Source organism: Propithecus coquereli, unplaced genomic scaffold (assembly GCF_000956105.1).
Source record: "Propithecus coquereli isolate 6110/MARCELLA unplaced genomic scaffold, Pcoq_1.0 Scaffold43, whole genome shotgun sequence".
Lineage (NCBI taxonomy): Eukaryota > Metazoa > Chordata > Mammalia > Primates > Indriidae > Propithecus > Propithecus coquereli.
Genome location: NW_012150063.1, coordinates 9,611,627 through 9,624,090, shown reverse-complemented (window position 1 = coordinate 9,624,090; position 12,464 = coordinate 9,611,627). Strand labels below are relative to the sequence as shown.

At 44.3% G+C, this 12,464-nt stretch overlaps 1 protein-coding gene across 4 annotated transcripts in view; it reads left to right on the top strand.

Annotated features, from left to right (window-relative positions):
* VIT (vitrin) overlaps nt 1-12,464 on the top strand; it is a 105,482-nt gene that overhangs the window by 36,427 nt on the left and 56,591 nt on the right. For all 4 annotated transcript variants that reach the window (XM_012653837.1, XM_012653836.1, XM_012653835.1 and 1 more), the window contains exon 4: nt 11,400-11,556. In XM_012653837.1, coding sequence (XP_012509291.1) covers nt 11,400-11,556 — 157 coding nt within the window. The remainder of the gene's footprint in view (nt 1-11,399; nt 11,557-12,464) is intronic.

Sequence of the window (12,464 nt, the reverse complement as noted above, 5' to 3'; positions counted from 1 at the left end):
TACTCGGGAGGCTGAGGCAGGAGGATCACTTGAGCCCAGGAGTTTGAGGTTGCTGTGAGCTAGGCTGACGCCACGGCACTCACTCTAGCCCGGGAAAAGAGTGAGACTCTGTCCCCAAAAAAAAAAAAATGGAGGCACCAGATGGTGAAGGGCTTTGCTACTACGTCCAGGGATCTGGACTTCATCACGAGAGCAATGGGGAGTATCTCAGTTTGGGTTATTTTGGTTGCAATTAGCAGAAATCCAAAGGCAATTTGCTTAAGCACAAAAGGGGATTTGGGCAGGACAGGAAGTAGCTTGCAGAGCCCAAGGCAGGAAGGCAGCTGGAACTCCTTGGGGCTGGATCCCAGATGGACAGGCCTCAGGAACTGGCACCCCAGCTTCTCTCTGCACATCTGCCTGTCTGTCTGTCTATGTCTGTCTGTCTTTCCCTCTCTTTCTGCAGACCATGTCTCTCAGTCTTGATGCTGGGCGACAGAATCTAATTGCATGAGCATCAGCTGGCAGGAGTCCACCCCTATGGTGGGAGCAAAGGGTTAGGATTGTACCAGGGAAATGAAACCATCCTCCCAACAACAAACCCCTTTGCACCAATATGTGAAGAGAGAAGAGAGGGAACACAACTTATTAGTGAGTGAGCACTACAGATTTACATGCATACGTAGGTAGCATGCAAGTGTGTACCAAGCCTGGACAGAATTTCACACAAATTTCTGTAGTAAAGTGAAAGACAGGCGATGATAACTTGCCTTCTTGAGCAATAAATGCATGCACCTCGTGTTTGTCTCCTGAACATCTGGAGACCCCTGAGCTCATCCGGAGGTAAATGTTCACAGATCCAAGGGTCAGGAGGCCAAAGACCTTGCATCATTAAATCAAAACGTCGGTCTTCTCTCAGCCTATTATCTCTTCAAGGAAATACCCTAAGAGGAGAGAGTCCTCTCCACTGAACAAAAAAAGCTTGACCATCTTACAGCTACAGTTCATGCCTCAAAATACATCTTACAAGGGAGCTGAAGAGTTTTAAACAGAAAGTGAAACTATAAAAGCAAGAGAGTGGCTTGGCTCCAGCAAGAAAGTAGACTAGGTCAGTGGTTCTCTGAGGGTGGCTCCTGGACCAGCAGCTCCAGCATCACCTGGGACCTTTTGTCCCACCCCGCTCCTGAGACCTCCTGAGTCAGAAACTCCAGGGGTGGGGCCCAGCAATCTGTGTTTTAACAAGCTCTTCAGGTGCTTCGGACGCCTCAGAAAATTTGAGAACCAGTGAACTAGAGAGAGGACCCTGGTCAGGGCTGCCTACAGATATGAATGTGAAATCATTTAGGTGGGTTCTTCTCAGTGCCTTCTAACCTCTGACAGCCCTCAAATTGCACCAGTGTTTCTACAAGGCTAAGGGTCTTCACAACCCAAAGGTCTAAGGTAAAATAACAAGGAGGAGGTAATTTGGTAGTGTTGGTCAGTGAGCCATTTCCTGGCTCCTGCTATACGTGTGGCCCTGTCCTAGACTCTCGGGGATCTGGTGCCCAAGGCACGGTGCCACTAGCAGGCAGAGCCAGATTTGAAACTCACGTCTGGGTGTGGTTCCACCCCAGAGCTTTTCCCAACGGCCTCCTCCCAAGCTAGGCGGGACTATGGAATGAGGTGTCTTTTGCCTGGGGGCAGATGAGGGTGTTTAATGATCAAGGGCTGACTGACCAGAAAGTGGAAGAGTTATGGAGCAAACAGGAAAAGGGGAAGAGCGTGAATGTCTTCCATCTGCCTGGCTTGAGGACGCCTGGGGGTTACCGCTGCTCTCGGTAGTCATCACTTTCTCTCCTCACTGCTTTCCCTTCTTTTTCATTTCTTTTCCCTCTCATTCGCCTTTCCTTCTTTGCATTGCTTTGGTCTGCCCATGGCCCCCAGTTGTCTTCATAGACATTGCTCAGCTCCACGGGGGCCCTTTGGACCAAAAAGGTAGTAAGTACCTAAGAGTACGTTGAAAACAATCCAGCATAGGGGTTTTACGAAGGAGAAGAGCAAAGATGAAAAAAGCAATTGGATGGATTCTCACAGCTCTACTCCCCAAACCCCTATGTGACCGTTCATTTCAAGCTGATGTTTTGCTATCATGTGCACAGTTGTGTTGGGTACAATTTTATTCCACCGTATTTGACTTATCACATTATTTTCTAAATTAAATTAAGTCTGACTCCAAAGGGCCAATGGCTGCAGGGCAGGGGTGGAATTCAAATTCCATAGTCATAGGAGTTCCCTCCTTCCCTGCTCCAGCCCCTAGAAAGCTTATGCAATCTGGAATATTCAGGGAGGTCCGCCGAGCTGCTCAGTGTCCGAGCCCGTGTGATCTCTGGAAGCTGGCAGCTCCACTTTCCCTGGGATTTTAGCAGAGGTGGGGCAGCCCCAAACCTAAGGCTCCACGCTGACGTGCACCACAGAGGCGCAGTTCTGACGTGGTGCTCCTCTCAGGCAGCTGCTAGGGAATGGGAACATTCCCTACTGGAACTTTCCTGCCCACCCCCACCTTCCCATCTTCTAAGATCATTTTTTCTCCATCACTCTTTGGGCTGAACAAGCCTAATCCTCCCAAACAAGGGGGATTTGGAGAGTCTAATTCCCAAAGCCTGGAGGGAGAGCTGTCTTTGGCAATTCTGCCCTCTCTCCGGCAAACTTGAGCTCTGGAGGTAGAAGAACATGAGCCTGACTATCTTCTTAAAATAGTAAAAGGGAAAAAAATATAAAGGCAATAAACATAAGTTAATAACTTAATAAATTAACCTGCTATATAGTCCAAGGTAAAGTTTACCTTGCTGTGCTAGTGAGAGTTTCATCCCTTTATTTTTAGAGGTGACTTTTTCAAGGCTCTCATTTTTCTGATATGTCTTGGAGCCATAGATATAACCTTACCTTAGTGGTAGGTTTAGTCAGCATAAACCTATGTAAGCAGTTTCTAACAAATTACCAAAATGTGGCTGCATTTTTCTCGATTGTTTAAGGCTATATGTAATGATTTAAGGGTTAAAGTATGTTCATAACACTCTTCTCCTAAGGCAGTCATGATACCTTATGAATGTTAAGCATTAATTTCATTTATATGTAGGTTACACATTCAAAAAGGCCTACTCTTCAACTCATGAGCCTTTCAGCCCATACTGAAATAAACACATCTTGTTTCCACATAAATTATATCTACCAAAGACTCTAGAACAATCCCGGCCTGGCAGAGTGTCTGTGCTAGATGGAGAAAATCCTTTCAAGTTGCAAAATCTCATCAATAGCTTTAGAAGCTCTAAAGCATAAAGAAGCCCCAGAAGAGCCCCAAAAGCAATGGCCTTAGTCCAAAGTGGTGCCAGGTGAGATAGCATTACGCAGATGGGAGCCATTGATGATTAACTCCATGCAACACATTGCTAGTTGCCTGTCCTGCAAAGTCTGTGACTTCAGTAAGCATCCAATCTTGTATAAGACAAAATACAAGCATGCAAAGGAAATCCTTCTTGGACCCAACCCCTATTCCCAACACACACCCAGAACTATGTTAGATGCCTCCTGTGTGCACTGCACTTCCTCTATCAAGTACAGATGCTCCTTGACTTACAGTGGGGTTATGTCCCAATAAACTTAGAAAACATCTAAGTCAAAAATGCATTTAATACCCTAATAAACCCATCTCAAAGCCAAAAAATCGTAAGTCAAACCATCATAATTCGGGGACTTTCTACAGTTACTGAATGTTATTCTAAGAGCTTTTTTTTTTTTTAAATACATTGTCTTCTCAACAAGACCAAAAGTACCATAAAGATATAATTAGTGCTCATTGGGTAATTGCTGGATGCATGTATAGACAAATGAGAAACAAAAACCACTGTAAAATAAAGCAAAATGTGGTAAATTCTACATAAAAATAACAAGGAGTCTACAATAGGATCCATACTTATTTCATGAAAGAACGTTCAAGACTAGACATGAAAAATGCGTAAATTTTCCAGAGGTGGGTGGGAGGGCTTTCTAGGTGGATGAAGCCCAGATACCATGGGGAGGAAGAGGGGCGTGAGGTCAGGAAGCAGTGAGTGGCATGGTCAGGTTCAAGTGTTGGGGTGTCACAGGAGGTGAAGCTAGAAGGTGAATTAGAACCCACCAGGCAATGCCAATCTGAAAAGGTTTTTTTTCCTTTGCTATTGGCTAGAGGGTGGGGACTCTTGAGAGTTTTCTGAGCAGAAAATATACACGATGAAGACAACAATCAGATAAACAAGATAGTCTCCACCAGTAGCGAAGCTACCTTCTGAAATATTTCCATGACATTGGAGTCTGTTGCAATAGACAACTTGGGGATGAAATGTACAACCTGTAACTCACATAGTTCTCTTCAACAAGTTAAGCTTAATACCTTGTAAGGCATGGAAAGATTTTTGCAATCAACCTTGAAAGGATGGATGATTCCTGAACCTACTTTCTTGGGCAGGAAGAGGTCATTGTTATTCAGGGCATTGGACACAGATGAAGAGAAATACAGCTCTGTGGTTACAGGATTTGGTATAACATGCACACAGCTTCTTGGGTAGGTTTATGTGTAGCAACTTGTAAGTAATCCCCAGTGTTTGCTTGCTTCTTAGACACCTGGTGCCAACACCAGTGTGTTCTCCACAGATTGTTGTTTGTGCCCTTTCTCAGACCATGAGAATGGAAAGGTATTAACTTTCTAGTTCTCCTTCTAATATGAGGGTGAGAAAGAGGGCAGACTCCCTGTGTTACAGATTTCCAGTTAACTTTACCATGACAATTCTCAGAAGTAAGAAGAAAACAATACAAAGGAAAATTACACAAGAAGCATTGCCTTACAGTTTTTAGGGTAAAAGCGCACACAAACACACACACACTCACATACAGCCTATTTGCTAGATACACCCTGCATTCACCCACTGATGGTTGTCAGCAATCTTAGAGTTTAGAAAAGCCCTGTAAGATTTTCTAGAGAAGCAGCAACTTAACTTCTCTTCAGTCATGGAAGAGGCAACCAGGTGGGGCTGGCAAAGCAGAGGGCCTGAGTTTGGGTCCTGGCTCTGTCACTTATTTGGTACTTGCGCTTGAACAAGTCAACTTGCCTCTCCGGAAAATGGGAAAAACAAACCTTTCAGCATTTTGTAAGGATCGAGTGAAAGAATGTGTATTAGGGTCCTTTGTAACTTCAAATATGTTATTTTTAGGGACGTAAATTTCTGCAGCTGCCCAAAAGCTGCGTTGCCACAGGTCAGTTACCCTCTGTCCGCCAACTGCTCCTTCATCACGTCCTTCTGTGAGACAGGGATAAAGGCATTTTCTCAAGCCCGGCAAAATCATTGATTAGAAGGACCAATCTTCATAGACTTTTTTTTTTTTTTTTAACATGCTTAAAGCTTGATCTTGGAATTATCTGCTGAGACAAGTACCTTTTAACTAGATTTGTATTTATGAAACTGTTTCCATTGCAAATCCCATGTCCCTCCCTGCCCGCCCCCGCAATGTTGCTTCTATAGATTTTTCTTAGGAAATTTTTTATGACCAAGGAAGACATTTTTTAACCCTCAATGCTGCACATGTTCTTGGCAAAGGCTTGACTCAGGTGAGAGTGTGGCATGGCATTGGAATCAGACATATTGAGTTTCAAATCCAGCCCACCATTGACCAAAGCTGTAATTTGATAACCTAGAGATGTCATCCCAATGTTAGCTTGGCCCCCATGGCTTCTCAGATGTCAGATTAAATCTGTGTAAAAACCAATTCTACTATCTGTTTTCAAAGTCTGGAGCTCTCCCCCAGATTTCTGGAGAATCTGCAATTTCCTTCCTCATGATTGTCTCTGCCTAGCCACTCCCGGGTTCTCATGACGCTCCTGTCCGGTTCTGCCCTGTGGCTCAGCTCCTTCACGGCCCCCTATGGGAAATCCCCCTGCATCCAATATTCTGTCATGTTTTAGACCCTTAACTACAGATTTGCAAGGCAACAGAAGGGGTTGCCTCAAGGAGCACGTGACTGTCCACCAGCATGTCCCTCCACCCTACCCGTCCCCTCCCCGTCTCATGCTCCACCCTCCCTCTCTCCTATAACAAGCTTATTCTACAGCTAGACGCTCCCTCTTGTCTCTCTGAACAGTTCAGCTCCTACATAGGCCCTTGGAAGCTCAGTAGGCTTATCAAGAAATTTCTTCTGAAAAGAATATCATGCTGTCCTGAAAAGAGTTCTAGCAAAAGCAATTATCGACATCTTGATCACAGTGGGACTGTGAGTCCCTCTAGTCCCCATGTGATATGATCCCTGCTGACCTCCCAGGCCTCATCGTGGATCTCTCTTCCCCTTGCTAACTAGGCTCCAGGCACACTGGCCTCCCTAGTGTTCTTCAAACCACCAAGCCCGTTCTCACATCAGGGCTTTTGCCCTGGCTCTTCCTTCTGCTGGAGGGTCCTCTTCCCAGGCCGCACTGGCTGGAACCTTCTCATCCTCTGTATACCAGGGGTGGGAGATTAACTAGGGAGGAATACAGTGATCAAATCCTTTAGGGCCTTGTAGACCATCTTAAGGAGCTTGGACATTATTATAAGGGCAGTAGGAAGCCAATGAGGGGTTTTGAGTAGGAAAGTTATGAAATCTAGTGACATTTTTCAAAGTACCACACTGACTATTTAATGGAGAAAGGATCCGGGCAAAGGGTGGGCAAGCATGGAAGGAGCAAGGCAACACAGGAGGTCACTGTGTTAATAGTCCAGATAGGAAATGTCAGTGACAGACCAAGATAGAGGTCGAGAGAAATAGCACATTTAGAAATAAAATGAATAGGAGTTCCTAATGGATTGGTTTCATTCATTCATTCATTCATTCATTCAGCATTCTATTGAATAGCAGTGAACAAAGTAGACAAAAATCCCTGCCCTCATGGAGTTTATATTCTAGTAGATAAATGAAGATATAACTGGAACTGGGACCTAAAAAGTAGTAGCATTTAAACAGATGAATGGAAAAAGGGGTTCTAGGTATGAGAAACAATTTACACTAAGTTTGCAAGACAATGTGCATTTAGCAAGTACCATAGACAGTACTGACAAGCCCAGATGTTCCACGGAAGGGCCCATGTAAAGGCCTTAAAGATTCTGGAATTTTTACTAAAGGCAGAAAAAAGCTATTGGTGGTTTTTGAGCAATGACTCAACATGATCAAAGACTGCTTACGAAAACTGGAAGAGACTATTTTGCAAAAGCGGTCACTACAAAGGAAGAATGAACATGACCTGGCTATCAGGATCAAGAGGAAGGAGGCATTCAGCTTCAAATTAATGGTCATTTTTATTTCATTAAACTAACAATTTTTTGCATAATTATCTTAAAAATAGGATTTTACTCTAATTGAATATCACAGTCCAACAAAATGTAGTTTAATATCAAAACTTTTCACACGTAAGTTCTTTCATGCTTTTGTAATTCTTCCTCATTAAAAAAATTAAAAAATAAAAAAAAATTCTTCCTCATTAATAGATATAAGGCAAGCTTAAAATGACCTTCTCTAATTGATAAGAAAATTTGTTTTCCAGAATCAACGTGGCGTGCCTGGGATCAGTGAAAAGCTGAATGGCGAAGTAAGGAATGTACCGTTTGATTTGGCCTGCTACATAATTGACTTATTGTACCCAATAATCACTGCCATTAGCCCAGGCAGGAGATGCAACCCACTGCAAAAACATTTGCAATTCTTCCTCTAAGATTCCAATTTTGTGCTTAAATAGCAAATTAGACAGTACCAGTTTTCTGTTCTGAGATGAGACTTTTTGCCCAGGAACCCTATGAGGTCAATACAGCAGATATATGTCCCTCAGTGAGGTAACCCTACAGTTCCGTATGGTTTGCAAGTGGTTCTTCTCTTTTCCCTGTGGCCAGTTCCCAGGGCCTCTGGGAAGGAATCCTTGGCAGATACTGGGTGCTCTAATGTGAGCTCTGCCAGGAAAGCGATAGTGACTATGAGAAGGTAAGGGAACCTGACGGAGTCACACGGGGGATTAGGTGAGGGCAGAAGGGGAGAATCAGAGCAGATAGCCAAGCGACAGGTTTCTGTGCAAAGGTTCCACGGAAGCAGGTCTGGGCTCCCCCCCAGCTCTCTGTGACTTCAGCCTGAGGTTTCCCTCACTGCCGCCAGCAACTGTCAACTCACGAAGAAACAGAAGAGGCTTTTGCCTTGCTTTCTCCAAATGTTCCTGGGAATAGACCTTTCTAGAACTTATAAATAAGTTCTCACCTGAGGTTAACAGTAGGGAGACAGCACTCCCCTCTGACTGCCTGTCCTGACATTTTCCAACTGTTTTCCTGCTCTGTCAGACCTCACAATGATACTTCTGAGCTGCCTTAATTGTGACTTGTCCTCTTAGGGAAGTCTGATTTCTGCACTTTTAGGATAAAACCCAGAGAAGAGGGAAGGGAGATATGAAAATGAACCTTAACAACAAAAGAGAAAAAAGGAAAACCTAAGCTGTAAGCATTGAATAGTTCAAAAACATTCAGAGGAAATGCAAAGCTAAATCATTTCATTTGGGCCTTAAGTGGAGAGGTAGGTGGTTCTTTGACAGTTGCAAACAAGCAGACTACCTCACAAATAATTAAGAGAATACTGTAAAGAAATAAACTATGGTTTCCATATACTTAAAGAAGAGCTGCCAGAAAGATGCAAATGACTGCTTTTTCCTGGCTAGATGTGGCCATTATACTTTTTAATAATTTTCACAATTACCCTGCAAAATTTAATTAGTCCCCTCTATCCAGCTTAATTTTCTGTACAAATTAAACAAGTATTTGACCTTTAGTCACACTTTGCCATTGCTCCTTGTTCTTCCAAAGTGCATGAGCATTTATGCTTGATTTCAATTTTTCCCACCATGGAAAAATTAATTTCATTCACCAATTTTGCAGACAAAATTGGGTGCAGATAAAGCAGATCTTATTTGAGTTACTTCTTTGGGTTTTGTAGGAAAAAAAAAAAAAAGACAAAATAAATGAACAAAAAACAAATGCCCCCTTAAAAGGGGAATGGGGGTGGGGATTGATTAGCAGGAAGTAAAATAGTCCCATGTGAAATTTTCCGTTGTCTTTTAAACCAACTATTTCATGGAAAATCCTACTGCACGTACTGTGTGCACCCTGAAGTCTTGGTCATTGTATAATATTCATGCAATAAGCTTCCAGATAGAACCTCATTTACTCAGCCCCAAAAGATTTAGTTGGCCTGACAGAAGATCCAAAATCTCAGAGTGCCAAAATGACATCAAAATTTAATCCCAGTTCACAGAGCTTGTCACCTCCTGTTTCAAAGAACTAAGAACCAAAAAGAAATCTTTCATTTTCTTTACATCTAAAGGAGGAGATGCATTTGGGAGAGGGGGGGGTGATCTGCCGAAGGGAGGGGAGTTGAACACATTCAGTTACACCCGGGGATCACACAATTAACTAATTTAAGGAGAAACTACACTGGCATCTTCAGCCCAAGATTTGCCTTTAAAAAAAATATTCAGAGACTCAAAATAGTAAATGCAGCCTTGAGTATCAGAGTTTAGAAGAATGAAAGGTAAAAAGAAATAGCTGGTGCGGAGGCAACCTCTGGTGGGGAGAATAAAACCACAAAACTGTTTTAAGCACAGTGCTCTACTTCTTAATGCAAACCACAAATTGCTTAAGCCTGTGATCAGACTCAGCCTTGTGGGGTTCCCAGGAGAAGCTCCATGCTGGCCCAGCCCTGAGTGGCAAAGATTGTCTGGGAGGGGTGTTTAAGAAAAGAGCAGGAATTCTGACTTCAGCTCTCCTTCCAGCCTAAATGAAATGCAACTCAGCTCATTCAGGTACATAAGGGTTAAAAAGAAGAAGAAGAAGAAGAATATGCTTTTTGGATACAGCTGGAAGCCATTAGCAGCTCTGAGACCGTCTCAGCAACCCAGTTAGAGGGTGGGTGGCCTGGCAGAGCTCCTGGATCCGTGTGTGTAATCACGGACTCTTAGCACTGGGAGGGGTTTCATTTCCACCGCCCGCCCCATGTCGAAATCCCCTCTTCAGCCGCTCGGTCTCTGCTTGCACACTTCCACCGAGAGCCCACGCACTGCTTCCTGAGGCAGCCCATTCCTTCCAGGGCAACTTCAATTCCTAGAAAGTTCTTCTTGGCAAAATTTTCCCCTATAGAAAGTCTACCCTTTAAGTTTTAACTCGGCCCTCTGGTGCCAGAGCACACAACAGTCCCACTTGTGAAGACAACACCAGGGGCCTCCAAATTCTTGCCTTCTCATGGCCAAATGACCGCTTCCTGCAAACTGTCCTTTTCGTTTGCCGTTTCTGGACTCCTCCTGAGTCTTTGGACTGTGCTTGTGTTTGAGAGTCCCCTCTGAAGAATGGGGCCTGGAACTGAATACGTTCCCAGAGGGAAGGGCACCAGTATAGTGTCCTCCAGAGGACCTTTTCCGTCAGGAGTTTTGGAGGAAAAAATCTTTGCAGAGAAGATGCAGCCCCGCCCCCTTTTATAGTAGATACTGTCACCTGAGCATCTACCCCACCTCATCCCCAGACAAGCTTTCAGCTCCAGAACTTGCCTACTGGATAGTGCTATCCTGGCAGGAGCAGTAAAGAAGCCGCAAAGAAGGGAGGAAAGAATGAATGGGCTTTGCCTGGAACCTCAGCAGCGGAGCTCCCAGATTTCCAGCAAGTGTTGGGGCGGATGAGAAAAGATCATTCCTGTCGTGACCCCAGATCTAGGCCTAGAGGATCCCCTAGGATGAAGACAAAAGATCACTTTTATTATATATCTCCCCTGTCCAAAAACCTTCCATTGCATCCCACATCCTGCACAGAATACAAGCACTCAAGCCTCCTTACCCGCACCACCATCATCCCACCAGGCTCCACCGTGGAGCCTCCACCCAGCAAGCCAACCTTGCCCAGGTCACTCTGACCAGGCTGACTATGGGACCCCTTGTTTGCCCTTCCTGGAATAGTTTTCCTTCCTCCTGTAAAGATGTCTGGGATTTTCTCTTTTCCTGGACTAGCTACAGAGCACCTGAAAAACCGGTACTCACCTGCCATTGACTCAAGATTACATTTCTGGCCACTGGAGGTGGGTCTTTCCCAGAGTTGTCTTCTTCAAGTAATTGATTGTCCGAATCAGCACAAGAACCAGGCTTTTGTTTTTGCTCTCAGCAGGTTAAATGCAGTGGATGATCATTATTGTTCTTTTGGTCTGGGGAACATCCTAATTATATCTTTGCTTTCATTATATGGAGGGGATGCAGGGTCAGCCCAGGCTCTGGCTTCTAGAGATTAAGTAAATAAACAATTATGACCTAATAGAGTCCCCCCCATAGATAAGCTGATACCACAAGGTGTCACTTTGACCTCATTTTGTATTCCCAGATGTGCCTCAGATCAACTGTGATGTCAAAGCTGGGAAGATAATCAATCCTGAGTTCATCGTGAAATGTCCGGCAGGATGCCAAGACCCCAAATACCACGTTTATGGCACTGACGTTTACGCATCCTACTCCAGCGTGTGCGGCGCCGCCGTGCACAGGTGAGTTGCTCTGAGCTACTTCATAACTAGTGATCAGAGTGTTGACAGGGAGCCCCCCCATGCAGGGTTGCAATATTTAGTAAATAAAAATGTACAAATTTAACTGAGCATCCTGCATTTTGTCTGGCAACCTGGAAGGAAGACCCAGAAGCCATGCATGGTGCTGCATCTCCTTTCATAGCACTCCGTAGAAATGACAATTGACTCCCCTTTACGCCTTGATGGGAAGAGGAGGAGAATTCTACTCTCTCATGCTCATAACAGGGAGACCAAAGTTATTGACAATATAAAGTATTTTTTTCTACCTGTATGGGCTGGGCAAGAAATGATAGGAATGTGACCAAAGAAGGCCCAGAAATTTGGAGGAAGAAATTTTGCAGCTGTAGTGATGGCTGGAGAAAAGGGAATGGGAGAAGTGAGAAGAAGGGGAGAAGGTGATACCACTTGCTCAGCTGTTGGTCTGGGATCCAGGAAGGAGCACAGGAGGTGTGATATGCTTTGGACTAAGGCACTGCCTAAGTGAGGAGAGGCAAAATTGACCTTCACAGAATCCTCATGCCTCTTTTACTTAAGTTTGGAGTCAAAACACAATGTATGTTGCTTAAGTCTGGCGTCAAAATACAAATATACGTTGATTTAGTATCTTTGCAATAAGGCTAACGTGTACATGCCAATCATTTTCCCTACATTATCTTATTTAATCCTGACAACAATTCCTTTATGCAGTATCTACTCCTATTAAGCACATCTTAAAGATGAAGATAGGTTGAAGAGCTTTCCATAATTAAAAAGTGTTAGAGGGGGGCCGGGCGCGGTGGCTCATGCCTGTAATCCTAGCACTCTGGGAGGCCGAGGCGGGCGGATTGTTTGAGCTCAGGAGTTCGAAACCAGCCTGAGCAAGAGTGAGA